Below are 19,305 nucleotides of genomic sequence, written 5' to 3' on the forward strand. Positions count from 1 at the left end.
CGTATCAGAGAATAGACTGAGCACACGACTGTTACTCATGTGACTTGCTTGATGTTAAAAAGAGTTATTAAACGCAATAACTTGCAAAAAACAACTCAGTCTTGCGCTGTCTGACACACACACACCGAAACGTGCGCACAAGCCGTTCTTTTTCTTGTTTTGTTACACACTCGAACTGTCAAATTCACACACAGTTGTGTCAAAATGGCCGTCTTGATGAGTATTCATGTAAACACAGTCAGTTATGCTTTAAGTGAAAGATATCAGTTGGGGAAAGAAATAGATTTTACACACTTAAAGCAATATCGAATCGAATATCGCATTATTTAACAAGGATATCGCATTTTTCTTCAATATTGCACAGCCCTAACATGCGTGGAGCGTCTCAGACTCTGCATATGCTGAGAGGTTCATCTGGGAATGCAATGCAGGGCTCCAGACTGCGACTGAAACGGTCAAAAATATTAATGTGCGAGTGATATTTTTGCCGAGATCGGACCAGTCTTGTTGTGTGTTGACGTAATAAAATGAGACGACGCGCAGCAAAGTTACAGAGGAAAAAACCTCGCTGAGTCGGAGCGGCAAAATACACGTCAGAAACGGACGTCAAAACGGAAAATATCGTGCTTTTCAAAGCCCTCATCTCTATCAAGCAACAACACTGACGGCCGGAGAGAGAGAGAAAGAGAGAGAGAAAGAGAGAGAGACAGAGAGAGAGACAGAGAGAGAGACAGAGAAAGAGAGATAGAGCGACAGAGACGTGTCTTGAATGAATATCCAGTCCTCTACTCTTCTTGTAAAAGTGCAGGAAGACTGTGTGGACGTCACTAATCAGTAGCAATTCTCGTTTTTAATTGATACTGATACTTATTCTCAATATATTTTACTCTTATTAAACTTTTCTGCCTTAACTTCACAGGAATACGCTAAACGTATCACCGACGGGCTATTTTAAATAGTCAATACAATTCCTTTCTTGCTTTGCATTGTTGACTCTCTTCTCTGAAGGAAAAATAAGATCAGGGATGTTTTTGATCATGCTTATCTGTCCGCAGTGAAGTTTAGCGGATGTGTGTGTGTGTGTGTGGATATTTTTGAGTGTGTTTGTGATGAGCGGATCATAACATTGTAAATAATTACGGGTGGATGAGAGATAAATAATTAATGTGTGATGTTATTAAAGACACAGAACTCTCATTTCACTGTAAAACGCAACGAACGTGCGTCACTCACTTTCAAAACCTGCGTCTATCAGCGAAAACAGATCAAGGATGCGATATGCTTAGAGCGCCTCCTAGTGGACAGAATATATAACACAAAGGAAAAATCCTACATGAGATATTGCTTAAAAATTTAACAGTTTTACCTAAAAAATATACACTAACTTAATAGAAATGATTCTGATAAGAATTGTCCAACATAGTGATTGGAAATATCAACATGTTTAAAACTTTTTTCTTCAGGTTTGCCAAATTCACCAAATTAACAAAAGGAAGGAAATAAAGTTAAAATGTGGGAGCGTTTTAGTGAAGTAGTTTAACAGACGAATCAAGTGTTGTGCAGCCTGTGTGATGTGCAGCAGCTGTGAAGCGCTCTATGCATATGACAATACATTAATAAAGCCTATTGTGGAGAAAACTGCGAAAGTGTGTGTGTGTGTGTGTGTGTGTGTGTGTGTGTGTGTGTGTGTGTGTGATGAGTAGGTTTAGGGGTAGGGGCAGTGTGTGTGTGTGTGTGTGTGTGTGTGTGTGTGTGTGTGATGAGTAGGTTTAGGGGTAGGGGCAGTGTGTGTGTGTGTGTGTGATGAGTAGGTTTAGGGGTAGGGGCAGTGTGTGTGTGTGTGTGTGATGAGTAGGTTTAGGGGTAGGGGCAGTGTGTGTGTGTGTGTGTGTGTGTGTGTGTGTGTGTGTGTGTGTGTGTGTGTGATGAGTAGGTTTAGGGGTAGGGGCAGTGTGTGTGTGTGTGTGTGTGTGTGTGTGTGTGTGTGTGTGTGTGTGTGTGTGATGAGTAGGTTTAGGGGTAGGGGCAGTGTGTGTGTGTGTGTGTGTGTGTGTGTGTGTGTGTGTGTGTGTGTGTGTGTGTGTGTGTGTGTGTGTGTGTGTGTGTGTGTGTGTGTGTGTGTGTGTGTGTGTGTGTGTGTGTGTGTGTGTGTGTGTGTGTGTGTGTGTGTGTGTGTGTGTGTGTGTGTGTGTGTGTGTGTGTGGTGTTGTTAAAATGTTAAGAGGCGCATAGATTTAAGTTTTTTCAGTTCTACACAGGCAAAAAAGACAAAAAAAATATGTTTTACTTAACCTGTTGTCTTAATGAGAGAATGGAAGAAGCCAAAAATGAAATTCAGCACCGCCCATATAATTGCACATGAAAAATTAAAATGCGTTTATTCTTTTGTGGCACTTGAAAAAATTATTTGGCGCCTACATTTTTCCCTTATAGGAGCCAATGGCTGCTTAATTGATATTTTTGTCTGGAGCCCTGCAATGCATGCATTTCATCATATTTGTAAGGTAAATCATTTATAAACCTACGCCAACACTGGAGAATACATCAATATGTTTCTAAATATAGAAACTGTTCATCAGCATTTCAAAATAAGTCTAAACACTCGCTCTGAGTTTGCATGTTTTGTGTTCAACCAAACAGTAACTGTAGTATTTCCATTGGAAAGAAGTTGCCAAATATTAAAGATGAAGTAAAGATTTGAATTAAATGACATTTGTGCAGTATTGAAGAAGGCTTTGATCTGGCGCCCTCTGCAGGCTCTTGCTATAATAGGCCTGCGTAATGCACATAAGATGATTGTTTATAGTGCACGTTATATTATGTATTTTAAAGCTGCACTATGTAAGTTTTCCGTCCGCTTGAGATCGTCTGTTCAAAACATAGGCGTAGTTTGATGACGGCCCGTTTGAGCGCAGACTCTTGGGTCATGTGTGTAAAACGGCATCTCACCATTTACTAATAGTTGGAAACATTTGGGATATTGTAAGTAAAATATATAACACAGGTGTTTGGATATTTACTGCAAAAATCTTACATAGTGCAGCTTTAACTGTGATGTTCTACAAAACTGTGATGTTCTACGTGTGTGTGTGTAAAACGCAGCGCTGTTTGATCTAAGTGTGTCTTTAGCGTTAAACACATCAGATTCTCCTGTGCTGTTTAAGTGTTGCTCCAGCCGCTCTTCTGCTGCGTTCAGGCCATCAGTTAAAGCTGAAATGTGAAGCTCTGCAGATGAACTGAGAGGTGTGAGTTTCAGAAGCATAGATGCTTGATAACACACAGCTGTCATCGGCCCTGATGTGTGTGAGAGAGAGAGTGTGCGTGTGTGTGTGTGTGTGAGTGTGTGTGTGTGTGTGAGAGAGAGAGAGTGTGTGTGTGAGAGAGAGAGAGAGTGTGCGCTCGTGTGTGTGTGTGTGTGTGTGAGAGAGAGGGCAGAGAAAGTAACAATTTCTAAGCGGATGTTGATTTTCACCTGCACATGTGAGAAAGCAGCCAGTGTAACTGAACTCACACACTCTCTCTCACTCACACACACACACACACACACACACACACACACACACACACACACTCACACTCACACTCACTCACACACACACACTCTCACACTCTCACACACACACACACACACACACACACACACACACACACACAACCCTCACCTCTGTTTTGTTTTTCTTCTGGATCTCCTCATGAAAGTCTCGTTCTGCTGTAACCGAATGTCTTCATCCCAGTAGAGATGCGGCTCTGCAGTCCATCCGCTCTCAGTGTCTTTACAGCAAACGCTCCTAAAGAGCCACTGTCACTGATTAAAGTCATTTTGTTTCCTTTATCAGATAAATTCGACCAGTTCTGGGCCATGAATCGGAAACTGATGGAGTATCCGACTGAAGAGGGCGGCTTCCGCTATATTCCCTTCAGGATATATCAGGTATTTCTGCATGTACTCATGTCATCTCCCTGGTGGAGTAGTGCTGTCACAAGAGCAACATTATGACTCCGATACGATACCAGACAGATACAAACATGGCTCTGCTGCCCATTTCACATAAATGTAGCCTTTAATATTCAGTGGACCACACAACATAGCAGAACCACTGAAATTATTATGTTATCATAGCCAGTGTTGGGGAAAGTTACTTTGAAAAGTAATGCATTACAATATTGTGTTACTCCCTTAAAAAGTAACTAATCGAGTTACTTAGTTACTTTTTAAGAAAAGTAATGCATTACTTTACTAGTTACTTGAAAAAGTAATATTATTACGTAACTCAAGTTACTTGTAATGAGTTACCCCCAACACTGATTACAAGTAACTTGAGTTACGTAATAATATAACTTTTTCAAGTAACTAGTAAAGTAACGCATTACTTTTCAAATTTACAACAAAATATCTGAGTTACTTGACTGACAGCTCTCCTGCCCTCATGTTGAGTTAGTGCAGAGGTGTGTGTGTGTGTGTGTGTGTGTGTGTGTGTGTGTGTGTGTGTGTGTGTGTGTGTGTGTGTGTGTGTGTGTGTGTGTGTGTGTGTGTGTGTGTGTGTGTGTGTGTGTGTGTGTGTGTGTGTGTGTGTGTGTGTGTGTGTGTGTGTGTGTGTGTGTGTGTGTGTGTGTGTGTGTGTGTGTGTGTGTGTGTGTGTGTGTGTGTGTGTGTGTGTGTGTGTGTGTGTGTGTGTGTGTGTGTGTGTGTGTGTGTGTGAGTGAACATGATGGTTATTGTAGTTCTAGACTAAATGTGAGCATTTATTTATCTCACTTGCACAATAAAGATTCTGTCCTCCTCAAAATGAATAAAATCAGTCAAATGCAAAATCAGAGTACTATACAAACCTCTAATAATTAAATGTTAAATAAAACAGCTGTTTTTATTCATAATCTACCTTTATATTTAATTGACCAATGTCTTGCTGCTGACCTTTGATGATGAAAATTACTAGATTTTTTGTTTTTATTGGTAAAACTTTTTTCTCCTGCATCTATTCTCCATTATCCAGAGCTGCGCCCTCTAGTGTTCATGAGGGAATCTGCATTAGCTTATTATTTACATTAGGGTATGAAGAGGTCTTTACCGTTGCACAAAATATAACTTTTTTACAAAAACAAGCCCAGTCCAGGTGAGAAAAAGTAACGTAACGCATTACTTTTCTTAAAAAGTAACTAAGTAACTCAATTAGTTACTTTTTAAGGGAGTAACACAATATTGTAATGGATTACTTTTCAAAGTAACTTTCCCCAACACTGCTCTGTTCTTTTTGATGAAAAGAAGCTTCTCTGCATTATCAGCGATGAGCCTGTTTCTGTTTTCATCTACAATGTGTGACTCTGAGCTATGAATGTGCGAGACTAGTCGATTAAACGTTAGCGCTGCTGCTAGACGACTTGGAAAATACTAGGCTTTTATCTTTCGCGATTAATCTTTTGACAGCCCTAATAATAATACAATCTCATATCGTACCGTTTTAATAGCAGGGTGTCGTGATACTTTTCTTGGGCCGGTATATCGTGCAACAATAGGCATAAGCATTTATTTAAATTAATTTCTCCCATAGGACTTTTTTAACAGCCTTTATTAAAGCATTATAAGCCATGAACCAAAGCAACAGCTCCTGCGGGAATCATAACACTACAAACTAAAGTATTGAAGCAAAACTGCACTGCAAAAATGCTTTTCTTACTTAGTATTTTTGTCTTGTTTTGGGGGAAAATAACTCCAAATTAAGGGAGTTTTTGCTTAAAATAAGCTAAATAATCTGCCAATGGGGTAAGCACAATAATATTGTTTTCTGTTTGAATTAAGATTATTGTGCTTACCCCATTGGCAGATTATTGTGCTTATTTTAAGAAAAAAACTTTCTTTATTTTGAGTTATTTTCCCCCAAAACAAGACGAAAACTTTTGCTTTTCTAGTAAATGCTTCTTAATGTAAGATTTTTTAGATATTTGGACTGAAAACAAGACAAAAATACTAAGTAAGAAAAGCATTTTTTGCAGTGTATATAAAGCTTTAGTGAAGGGAAAGCACTGCAGTCTCTTACGAATGACACAATCGGTCGGAAAACAGTGGAGGAATATAAAAGTTCTCATTTAAAAATGCTGATTATATAAATAAAACTATATTTTCAGTTCATTACAAAATATTAGGGCTGTCAAAAGATTGATCGCGATTAATCACATCCAAAATAAAAGTTTGTGTTTACATAATATATGTGTGTGTACTCTGTTAATTATTATTTATATATAAATACACACACATTCATGTATATATTCAAGAAAGATTTGCATGTATATACTGTATATACATTTATATAATCTATAATATATATAAATATAAATGTTTTATATATAAAAATATTTTTTTCTTAAATATATACATGCTTGTGTGTGTATTTATATATAAATAATAATTAACAGAGTACACACACATATATTATGTAAACACAAACTTTTATTTTGGATGCGATTAATCGCGATTAATCTTTTGACAGCCCTAATATATATATAATTTTTTTTAATTGCAATTTTCGGCTTCAGTTTCGGTTTTCGGCCAAGTGCATCCTAAATTTTCGGTTTCGGCCCAGAATTTTCATCTCTGTGCATCACTATTATTTTCATTTCAGTTGACATTTATTTAATTTCAAGTAATTAATTATGTTTTAATGGTTTTAGTGAACGGAAAATATGGTATGCAGAACTTAAAGGCTTTATATAATGTAAACGAATGAGTCATAAATAATTCCCCCCCTCACAGTCATCATGAAGGGCAACATTAGCCGTACAGACCAGAATCAGAAGCGTTATGAATCAGTGAGTCGATTCAGCGGTTTGGAGCGTTATGAATCAGTGAGTCGATTCAGCGGTTCAGAGCGTTATGAATCAGTGAGTCGATTCAGCGGTTTGGAGCGTTATGAATCAGTGAGTCGATTCAGCGGTTCAGAGCGTTATGAATCAGTGAGTCGATTCAGCGGTTTGGAGCGTTATGAATCAGCGAGTCGATTCAGTGGTTCAGAGCGTTATGAATCAGTGAGTCGATTCAGCGGTTCAGAGCGTTATGAATCAGTGAGTCGATTCAGCGGTTTGGAGCGTTATGAATCAGTGAGTCGATTCAGCGGTTTGGAGCGTTATGAATCAGTGAGTCGATTCAGCGGTTTGGATCACCAAATTTCAGCAGTTTGGCGGTTTGACATAACGCTCTGATCCGCTGAATCGGTTCTGCCCCCCCCCTCTAAAAGATAATTTAGGGGAAAATAAAATGGATTTCATGGGGCCTTAAATTAAAAGTTGGCTATTTTAACTGTGAACAAACAGGTTTACATTCATTCTCAAAGTCTAACTGATATAATGAAAGCATTTCCTTCTCCATTAATGGCAAATTAATATTGCGATGAATATTGATATCATATAAATATCATGATTATATTTTGTCCATGTCGGCCAGCCCTGTTTTTCCTGCAGATATAATGTGGGCAGAAACCATCAGTCAGAAACCTCTCAGATCACAGTAGGGCTGAGTTAAAGACTCCGCTTCCCTATCCAGCTCATTCCTGACCAGCCGAATTATGCGTTATGAATTATGGGTGGCACTTCCGCTTTGGGGAATTCCATTCAAAAACACTGAAAGAGTCATTTCTAATCATCAACCAATCATGAGCGATAAAGCTTATCTGCCAGTTGGACTGAATGAGCTGTCAATTTCCTTTCATCATGAGATATAATAAGGTGTTGGTATTTTAACGTGCGTTATGAGTAAATGATGTGTTATAACAAGAATATCTATGGTTTAGAATATCTTTCCCCCTCTGTATTTCGCTATAACTGTATGAAAATCACAACATATACTGCATATGATATATCCCATTAATAATTCCCAAGAATCTGTTGCTTTTCCAGGTTTGTTTTCACCGGTAAATACAATTTATAATCACTTTGAAATGGGATCACACCATGAATTAATATTTTTGATTAAGTCAACACATGTTCATAATACAGATATTATACAGTGATATTTCAGCTGTCCGTCATTACTGTGGAAGGAATCACGCTTTTGGGATATTAATGGTGTGTTGGAAGTGCCTTGTTGACGCTTTTACACTTTTAGACGTCCCTTTAATGATCGATAGTTGAAGGCTGAGTAGAATAATGCCATTGTAGCCGTTCTAAATGAAGGTATTATTGAGTCTTTCACTGATTGTTTCCAGTTTAACGGAAGTTACACCCACAGGAATGAGGCGGATTGAGAGGGTTTTTTTGGAACTGGTTCAGTGAAACGTTTGAAAGAACTGATTCATGGAAAAAGTCGAACTTTTATTTCTATTATGTTGTGTTATAGCCAGTATTCACCTGAGGAAACATGCCAACTATCACCACCTGATCAACAAATCATGAATAAAACGGAATAGTTTGGAATATATTTAGCAAAACTGGTGTGTTCTCATGCTTTGAAGGTGCTGAAGACATTGATGATTGAAAATGAATGACGCAAAAGCCAAAGTAGCACGTCCGACTAAAACCGAACCGAATGATCCGGTTCAAACCGGTCGAAGTTTGCCGAGGATTGGCGACGCAAGTCTGATCACGTCCTGGAAATATGCTCATTATGACTATTATTACATAACATTTGATCCAAACCTGCAAAACCCTTTCTGTGCAGAGATGTAAATACACGTTACTGGAGTTTATTGTGCTTGCAGATTATATTTTAAGTTGTTAAATGAAATGTAAGTTTATAAGAAGTAGGGATGCACGATATTGAATTTTTGCTGATATCCGATATTTTTCAACTCATTTTGGCCGATGCCGATATATGTTTATTTTTTTTCCCATTGTTTGGAAACCACCATTTTGAGCATTTTTTTCCATTCTGGTTTCAGATTTCTGAGGTCTCCTTACTAAAAGGATCCTTGTTAAAAAATAAATAAATGTTAATAGTTATTTTTAAAATAAGAGTATATTTTCTCTAAAAATAACAATAATAAAGTCAGTGACCCCCCCCATTTTATTTTTGGATTTAATGTTTGTGCACATGAAGTGGGGATGACATGGCATCAGTTGAAGCTGTCTTTAGCTTCAAATAAAACAAATATACGATTATTTTAGTGCTCCTTGGATTATTTTTCATCATCCATTTCATAAAATGTTATTACAGATTAATAAACTGTATATAAAAGTATTTAATTTACAAGTACCATGCTTGTGATTTGACATCATTACTGCTTTATTTATTCAGAAAAAGAAGTAATTTCAATTTATGTGTGTATTCTACTTTTTATTACCATAACAACAGTGCCGCCTCTGCATATACATAAAACTCTAGCGGGCGGGCACTAGGACCTGGAGGAGCTTCAGCTGCTGCGCTAGAGAGTGTGGAGACGCGATTGGGCTTGTTTTGACGATTTCAAAACACGGCCTCATGAAGCTTCGAAGCGTTATGAATCAGTGAGTCGATTCAGTGGTTCAGAGCGTTATGAGTCAGTGAGTCGATTCAGCGGTTCAGAGCGTTATGAATCAGCGAGTCGATTCAGCGGTTCAGAGCGTTATGAATCAGTGAGTCGATTCAGCGGTTCAGAGCGTTATGAATCAGTGAGTCGATTCAGCGGTTCAGAGCGTTATGAATCAGCGAGTCGATTCAGCGGTTCAGAGCGTTATGAATCAGTGAGTCGATTCAGCGGTACAGAGCGTTATGAATCAGTGAGTCGATTCAGCGGTTCAGAGCGTTATGAATCAGTGAGTCGATTCAGCGGTTTAGAGCGTTATGAATCAGTGAGTCGATTCAGCGGTACAGAGCGTTATGAGTCAGTGAGCCGAATGATGATTCGGATCGCGTGTCAAACCGCTGATTCGACTCACTGATTCATAACGCTCTGAACCGCTGATTCGACTCACTGATTCATAACGCTCTAAACCGCTGATTCGACTCACTGATTCATAACGCTCTGAACCGCTGATTCGACTCACTGATTCATAACGCTCTAAACCGCTGATTCGACTCACTGATTCATAACGCTCTGAACCGCTGAATCGACTCACTGATTCATAACGCTCTAAACCGCTGAATCGACTCACTGACTCATAACGCTCTGAACCGCTGAATCGACTCACTGATTCATAACGCTCTGAACCGCTGAATCGACTCACTGATTCATAACGCTCTGAACCGCTGAATCGACTCACTGATTCATAACGCTCTGAACCGCTGAATCGACTCACTGACTCATAACGCTTCGAAGCTTCATGAGGCCGTGTTTTGAAATCGTCATCTCTATATAAGTCGTTATTTAGGGTTTTTTTGCGCACAGAAACTATTCTCGTCTTCATAAAGTTATTGTAGAGCCGCTGTAGTGAGATGGACTTTGTAACTTTAGTCTTTAGTGTCTTTTAAGGGTCTTGAGAGTGTAAAGTTGAGCCAATGGAGGCCTTTCAGAGCATCAGCTTTACACTAAAATATCTTCATTTGTGTCTGAAGATGAACGGAGGTCTGACGGGTGTCCAACCACATGAGGCTCAGTCATTAATGACACAATTTACAGTTTTGGGTGAACTAACCCTTTAAGTCTAGATTTAAAAACAGAAACAGAAGGAGCACTTTTAACATCGGGTGGCAACTGATTCCATAATCATGGAGCCGCAACTGCAAAGGCTCTATCACCTTTGGTTTTAAGTCGTGACCGTGGGACATATAAGAGCTTTAATGGCTGATCTGAAAGCTGAATTCAAATGAACAAGATCGGAGATGTAAGATGGGGCTTGTCCGTTAAGAGCTTTTAAAACAATCAGCAGAATTTTGAATTGAATTGTAAAATAAACAGGAAGCCAGTGAAGAGACTGGAGTGATATAATCACGTTTACAGTCTAGCTGCTGCATTCTGAACCATCTGCAAACGTGCCAACGAAGATTGAGGAAGACCATGGTATAAAGAATAACAACAGTCCAGCCGTGATGGAATAACATGAATAACTTTCTCCAAATCTTGAAAGGAAAGAGTATAGAGGATAGGCGACTAGACTATTTATGCTATAGGCTGCTAAATGAAGTAAATTGCGATCTCATTTTTTCCCTTGACCTTGATGTCATCCGTAAACACTTTTAGTAAAAACAACCACTATCACAACTATCTGTTTTACTCAGTGACCGATGTCTGACTACACCGCAAACTGTAATGGACTGGAAAGTAAAGGCAGAATACCGTAACTACAGGCCTTTAGCCTTTGTAGGGCAGTAGTGTCATTTGTTCTTATTGTATTACTGACTGTTTCATTGATTACTTGAGAACTGGTATTAAATAATGGCTTATTTTTGTGGTTTACTTGTAAGACTTTGATCATATTTCCCACTCTAAGCGGGGAAATTTACCACCACTAAGTCATTTTGATCTATTCGGTTCTTTAAAAAATCTATTAATAAATGTTTTTTATTGGGTGATATAGGTCTTAAATTTAATTAATAATGGTCTTAAAAAGTATTAAATTTGACTTGATGAAACCTGCAGAAACCCCCTTTTTAAAAGCCAGATTGAAAGTGAAGTTGCGCTGGTCTTTTCTCTATTGCACATTAACGCTTGTCGGCTTAAAGGGATATTTCACCCAAAAATGAAAATTTTGTCATCATTTACTCACCCACAAGTTGTTCCAAACCTGTATGAGTTTCTTTGTTCTGCTGAAAACAAAAGATGATATTTAGAAGAATATTTGTATATAGTATATTTTTCCCTACTATGGTAGTCAATAGTTGCTCTCTCTGCTTGGATATTTTTGGGTGAACTATCCCTTTAAGTGGATTTTTTGAAGGGGCAAGTGAAAGAGAATTGTACTTGCCCGACCGGAAAAGCTGATTAAAACGTCAATAACAAAAAATAACTAGAGAATCACCAAAATGCAAGAATGGTTCTGCATTCATTAGTGTAAGTGGCGATCGATAGTGGATAATAATATATAATGTTATATGTTTAATATTCACACTGCAGTAAGCATGTAGAAATGTGGAGTTTATTTATATTTATAACACATGATACAGTTGCAACATCACATTACCAAGAGTGCTGTTTTCCTGAAAACCATCACGGTTGAAAACGTGACACTGCTTATAATTATAAAGTAGACGCAAAATATTGAGTGTTTTTGTTCTATTTCAGCAGCGAAAATAGTTCCAAACAAAGATCACAGCAGAACCGCATCTCACAGCATCAGTGTGTGTTAGTGAATGATTCAGTGTTTGAATGAATCGGTTGAATCAAAGATTCAATGAACTATTCATAAACGACTGCCTCATTCCTGAACGAATCATCCGTTTGAACGAATCGACTCAATGCAGGGTTTCCGCAGGGTCTAAAAAAGTCTAGAATTTCAAAATCAAAATTTTAGGCCTCAAAAGGTCTTAAATTCGCAGAAGTATTGAGTTCTAGGTCTTAAATCATTTTAAACAGGTCTTAATTTTCCTCCGTCCATGTAACGCTAGCTCTAAAGCTCATTGAGATGCTCCCGCAGCGCTTTGGAATGTTTTTTAATTCTGGGTGTTGTAGTTCTTTCTTTCGCTAGTCCAAATATAATTTACTGTATTACGACTACAAATGAGACCAGCAGCATCTTTATTGCAGCCAATCAGCTTCGGTGTTATTGGAGTCTCTTTCGGATTGTACCACAGACACATAAAAATTTTATTCTTCAGATAATAGTCCTTCAGTTTTTCGCATTTCCGCGATTACTAAATACAACAAAAAATCAACAATGCATTTTTTGAGATCCTGCATATTTTCGTCATTATAAAAACGAGTTCCTATTAAGTTATGAAAACAAAATAATGGCAAGATACCAAAATAAACAAGATTTATGCATTTTTTTATTCTATTGTCATGTGTGACTATTGCAAATTTCTTGAAAGTACCACCACAAATTCAGCCATTTTGATCTCAAAAATCACCAAAAAAATATCCTAGTTGGATTGAGCTATGGGGAAGTGCAATTTTATCGATACAAAAGTTTATCGATACAAGTTTATCGAATTGTTCAATAAATTTACTTTGCAAGTAATTTTGTGACTGCATTTCCTTTTATAGGTCTTAAATTTCATTCATAATGGTCTTAAAAATGTCTTAAAAAGTCTTAAATTTGATTTGGTGAAACCTGCAGAAACCTTGTCAATGACTCGCTCATTCAGACGGTCACAGCGCCACCTACTGGTGGTTTAGTTTCATGTTAAAACATTCTTTCCGACATTTCTTATTTGTATATTTAAAAAGATATTTAAAACAATCTCATAACATTATTTAATGCAGTTGTAATTTTTCAGTGTAAATGATTTAATTTGATTGGTAACAGCCCTACAGTGTCTTATTCTAATTTAATTTATAGATCAAATGTAAGAATATAAACTGAAAGCTGTAGCGTAGCCTATATTTAATAAGATTAGGGGAAAATACCCTTTATAAAAGGTAAAAATATAACAAATATGCAGATTTAAATATGCCAAAGCTGATTGAACACTGGTGAGAATATTGCTTCAGAATAAATTATATTTACAAGCCTGACGTCGTCATACTCAATTCTAGTGAGAATATGAGTCTGATTCTGCTCCGTTGGGCTGTGATTATGGGGTGTGTTTCAACCCAACCAGGAAAGACCTCAATTGGATAGACCTACAACCAATCAGAGCAACGGAGCGACGCATAACGTTAGTTATCAAATGTCAACAGAACTCGTGTTGCCATGTCCACGGGTTGAAGCGACCCCAATTATGGGATATACAGACCCAAGAATGCGATTTTTAGCTGCCAGCCCTGCCAAAATAACACATATTTTACCCCCCAAATGCCCTTTTTCCCGGAGATGGACTTTGTAGCGACGTTTTTAGTGCCTTTTATGGGTCTTGTGAGTGTAAATGTACTGAATGCCAATGGAGGCCTATCTGAAGCCTTTCTCAGCATCAGCTTTACACTAAAATATCTTCATTTGTGTCTGAAGATGAACAGAGGGGTGTCCAACCACATGAGGCTCAGTCATTAATGACACAATTTACAGTTTTGGGTGAACTAACCCTTCAAGTTTTCCAACTTAACGGTTTTGACTCTTTGACCTGGGTTAAGCCCAGGCTGTGATTCTTCCTCATATGCTGAAGCCGGCCTGTGATCATGCACGGAGACCTGAGAGCGTGTCTTTTCTCCGGTGAAAGGCTAATGATGTCTGCTGTGTGGTTCATGTGCTGCTCTGCCAGGTTGGGTGTCAGGGGAGTTGAAAAGAAAGTGTCGGCCCCCAGAGTATCACACTTCTCATCGGCATCAGGAGCCTTTCGGATAATGCAGAGCTCAATAATTAATGCGGCCGTTTAAAAATGCATCGAAGTAGCTGTCACTTCTCACACTCTCTCTTCTCCGGCTCCGGGTGAGTCAGTTTTTCTGGTAACCCGATCGAGGCCATGCCATCCTGAGACACCCGAGGGTTTGGTGTCAGCTGCTCTACCTGAGCCAGTTTCCTTTTCACAGCACAGAGATCGACTCCTATTGTTTGCCGGGCCTCTGTTTGTCACCACAGGTCCAGATCTTACAGGATGATATTCTCTGTCACTGACCACATGCAAGTCGTGTGTGAAAACTGGATCCTGTCCAGCATCCGACACCTTGCCTGCTCGCTCAAGGCCAGAGGAAAGACTATGCTCTGGCTACCGGCTGTTAATCCCTCAATATCTCGTTCCGCTATTCACAGCTTTACACCTGACTAGTGTGCTTTAAACCGCCGCTAACCGACAACATATTAACTAATGAATTGTGTTGCTAACGTCAAGAGCTGCTGTAATAATAGTTTATTTGATAAAGTTTTAAATATGGATATTTTTCTTCCACAAACGCGTCGATTCGCTTCCTTTATTAACACCGCAGAGCCGCTGGAGCAGTTATATGACACACTTTTTATGAACTTCAAAAACAGAGCAACTATTACTGCTATTCTAAAGCTTGGATTAGGCTGGACTTTTGTAATATAACTCAGATTTTATTCGTCTGAGAGAAGAATGTCACACACAGCTCAGATGAGTTGAGGGAGAGGAAATCATGGGCTAATCTTCATTTTTGGGTGAACTATCGCTTTAAAGCTCTTAAGCTTTAGATTTGATCATGTTACAGTTGTAGAAAAAAAAAAAAAAAACAAAGATGCCAAAATATGCTTACAGAAAAGTCTGACCATGCTATACGGAAAAGAATAATCATTTATTTCTAACAAAAAAAATATCACATTTCAATAACTCAAATTAAATGGGACTAAACATGTAAGAATAAACAAATAAAATAAATTCTTTGTTTGTCTATGTGTGAGTGACGGTTTTTATTTGACAAAATTAAAAACAAACCCCACCAAAAAAATCATGGTCTGTGTGTGTTTGTGTGTGTGTGTGTGTGTGTGTGTGTGTGTGGGCATGTTTTTGTGAAATATCAGGACACAAATGTGTATAATGACATGGGTATTACAAAAAGAGGGTGAAATATGAGGACGTTCCCCATGTCCTCACTTTTCAAAATGCTTATAAATCACAGAATGAGGTTTAGGGGCAGGGGCAGTGTGTGTGTGATGGGTAGGTTTAGGGGCAGTGTGTGTGTGTGTGTGTGTGTGATGGGTAGGTTTAGGGGCAGTGTGTGTGTGTGTGTGTGTGTGTGTGTGTGTGTGTGTGTGTGTGTGTGTGTGTGTGTGTGTGTGTGATGGGTAGGTTTAGGGGCAGTGTGTGTGTGTGTGATGGGTAGGTTTAGGGGCAGTGTGTGTGTGTGTGTGTGTGTGATGGGTAGGTTTAGGGGCAGTGTGTGTGTGTGTGTGTGTGTGTGTGTGTGTGTGTGTGTGTGATGGGTAGGTTTAGGGGCAGTGTGTGTGTGTGTGTGTGTGTGTGTGTGTGTGTGTGTGTCTGTGTGTGTGTGTGTGTGATGGGTAGGTTTAGGGGCAGTGTAAGGGGATAGAAAATACGGTTTGTACGGTATAAAAACCATTACGCCTATGGAATGTCCTCACATTTCACCCCCGTGTGTGTGTGTGAGTGTGTGTGAGTGTGTGTGTGTGTGTGTGTGTGTGTGTGTGTGTGTGTGTGTGTGTGTGTGTGTGTGGGCCACATTGAGAATGTTGTATAGTCTCACCCTTTCATTTATGTGTATATATGATCTGCATTCTGTAGATTTATTGATTTTTATTGGAAAAATAAAAAACAAAATGCTCTCTCCCATTCACCACTGGAGGACCAGTTAAGGAGTTCTTTGTTTTCAACCACTCAACATTCTTGAATCAAGTCCAAATTTTGTGTGTGTGTTCAGGTGGAAAACTTAGGAAAAGTAGCCAAGTAGCGCTCTAAAAAAACAAGGATTTTCCCACATTTGTCCCCAATGACACGCTTCTGATTCAGCCTATTCTGAGCGCTTCTACACTGTGATAGTTCTGCCTTAACCAGTCTAACCATTTCCATATCTGTCCCTAACCAGTCTAACCATTTCCATATCTGTCCCTAACCAGTCTAACCATTTCCATATCTGTCCCATTTTAGACGACGAGTGACCGGCCGTTCATCCAGAAGCTCTTCCGGCCGGTGTCCGGCGAGGGTCATTCGCTCACACTGGGAGATCTGCTGAAGGAGCTGCTTCCTGCCCTCGTGTGTGTGGAAGGTGAGCGGTGCACACACACACACACACACACACACACACACTTCTCTCACAGGAGGGCGGAATCACAGATTAGCACACATCTACATCTGGAGATCGACTGAGCAGATGAGAAAAGGGAACAGAAAGAGAAAAGATGAATCAGGGTTGCATGAATGAAATCCTCAGCCAAAACAGCGGCAGTGTGGGTTTCTCCTGACAGGAAGTAGATAAGCAGACAATAGCCGTGACAAAGGCCTGCATGACGGAGCACATCTGGGCCGATTCAACAGCTCGTGCTTTGTCTGCCGGCCGGGGTTTGGTTTGAAGAGAAAGTGGCAGGTTGTGCTGTTATTGCTCTGCCTCGTCCAGAGATGAGGCTTTGCTTTGGTAACACAGAGCGAAGTGTTGGGATTACAGGGAAATGCATCCGCACTTACTCAGCCTGGAAATGCCTTTTCTGACACAATATTAGAGCTGGACTCAGTTCTGCAGCCGCTGGAGACTTGCGGTTAAGGTGTCATACTCTTTATGATTCCACTTAAAGATTCCTGTGTGCACGTTAATGTGATTTTAAACCGTGTGTGCATTACACAATGGCCTTCTGGGAAGGGGGGCGGGGGGGGTGGATTCTGGGTAAATTGAGAATCACTATTTCTTTTTTGTTTCAAACAGAGATCACGATTCTCCCATGATTTTGAACAGAAAACGAAACAAAATAACATGAATTTGACTAGCGCTTCTGACAAATGATTAATTGCTGATAGCTATTTAAAAATAATAATAAACTTTATTTTATATAGCACCTTTTTAAATGCTACTTATTTAGTTATTTAAAAAAAAAAAATCAGTTTGAATGAATGATTCATAAATACTTTGGTCTGTGTTTTTGAACGAATCTCTTGAATGAATGATTCAATGACTCTTATCTCTTGTCGCCGCTTAAGGCGTCTTTACACAGCAGATATGATGTCATCGACAGGCCACGCCCTCACAATTCCTCGGGTAAAAGAGCATCTCACCTTTTTTATACAAATAGTTGGAAACATTTGGGTTATTGTAAGTACTCTGAACAAAATATATAACTCTGGCCTAGTGGAGTTTGGATATTTACAGAAAGAATCTTACATAGTGCAGCTTTAACTACTTGAGAACGTTTTCTTATATTAAGCAGTCGCTTATTGCTGTGGTTTGCTTGTAAGATTTTGTTCATATTTCCCACCCTAAGCGATCGTGTTATTAAAGCTAGATCGCTCACCACTGGACCAGCCTTTTTTTGTAATCTCAAACAAGATTTAAGTTTGTTTTATTGTCATGTGTGACTATTGTCCATCTAACACAATGATATGGTCAATATGGCATCCTAATTATGAAAAAAAAAACTTAACTTACATTTTAGTTCTATTTCAGCAGCGAAAATAGTTCCAAACAAAGATCACTGAAGAACCATAACACATCTCACAGCATCAGTGTGTGTTACTGCAGAACCATAACACATCTCACAGCATCAGTGTGTGTTAGTGAAGAACCATAACTCATCTCACAGCATCAGTGTGTGTTACTGAAGAACCATAACTCATCTCACAGCATCAGTGTGTTACTGAAGAACCATAACACATCTCACAGCATCAGTGTGTGTTAGTGAAGAACCATAACACATCTCACAGCATCAGTGTGTGTTACTGAAGAACCATAACTCATCTCACAGCATCAGTGTGTGTTACTGCAGAACCATAACACATCTCACAGCATCAGTGTGTGTTAGTGAAGAACCATAACTCATCTCACAGCATCAGTGTGTGTTACTGAAGAACCATAACACATCTCACAGCATCAGTGTGTGTTACTGAAGAACCATAACTCATCTCACAGCATCAGTGTGTTACTGAAGAACCATAACACATCTCACAGCATCAGTGTGTGTTAGTGAAGAACCATAACACATCTCACAGCATCAGTGTGTGTTACTGAAGAACCATAACTCATCTCACAGCATCAGTGTGTGTTAGTGAAGAACCATAACTCATCTCACAGCATCAGTGTGTGTTAGTGAAGAACCATAACTCATCTCACAGCATCAGTGTGTGTTACTGAAGAACCATAACTCATCTCACAGCATCAGTGTGTGTTACTGAAGAACCATAACTCATCTCACAGCATCAGTGTGTGTTAGTGAAGAACCATAACTCATCTCACAGCATCAGTGTGTGTTAGTGAAGAACCATAACTCATCTCACAGCATCAGTGTGTGTTACTGAAGAACCATAACTCATCTCACAGCATCAGTGTGTGTTACTGAAGAACCATAACACATCTCACAGCATCAGTGTGTGTTAGTGAAGAACCATAACTCATCTCACAGCATCAGTGTGTGTTACTGAAGAACCATAACACATCTCACAGCATCAGTGTGTGTTAGTGAAGAACCATAACACATCTCACAGCATCAGTGTGTGTTACTGAAGAACCATAACACATCTCACAGCATCAGTGTGTGTTAGTGAAGAACCATAACTCATCTCACAGCATCAGTGTGTGTTAGTGAAGAACCATAACTCATCTCACAGCATCAGTGTGTGTTACTGAAGAACCATAACACATCTCACAGCATCAGTGTGTGTTACTGAAGAACCATAACTCATCTCACTACATCAGTGTGTGTTACTGCAGAACCATAACACATCTCACAGCATCAGTGTGTGTTAGTGAAGAA

At 39.1% G+C, this 19,305-nt stretch overlaps 1 protein-coding gene across 7 annotated transcripts in view; it reads left to right on the forward strand.

Moving 5' to 3' along the window:
* Nucleotides 1–19,305, forward strand: part of atg5 (ATG5 autophagy related 5 homolog) — a 47,139-nt gene that overhangs the window by 8,469 nt on the left and 19,365 nt on the right. For all 7 annotated transcript variants that reach the window (XM_079836599.1, XM_079836600.1, XM_079836598.1 and 4 more), the window contains exons 6-7: nt 3,837–3,931; nt 16,499–16,616. In XM_079836599.1, the coding sequence (XP_079692725.1) occupies nt 3,837–3,931; nt 16,499–16,616 (213 nt within the window). The remainder of the gene's footprint in view (nt 1–3,836; nt 3,932–16,498; nt 16,617–19,305) is intronic.

Source organism: Gobio gobio (assembly GCF_949357685.1).
Source record: "Gobio gobio genome assembly, chromosome: 15".
NCBI classification, from domain to species: Eukaryota; Metazoa; Chordata; class Actinopteri; order Cypriniformes; family Gobionidae; genus Gobio; species Gobio gobio.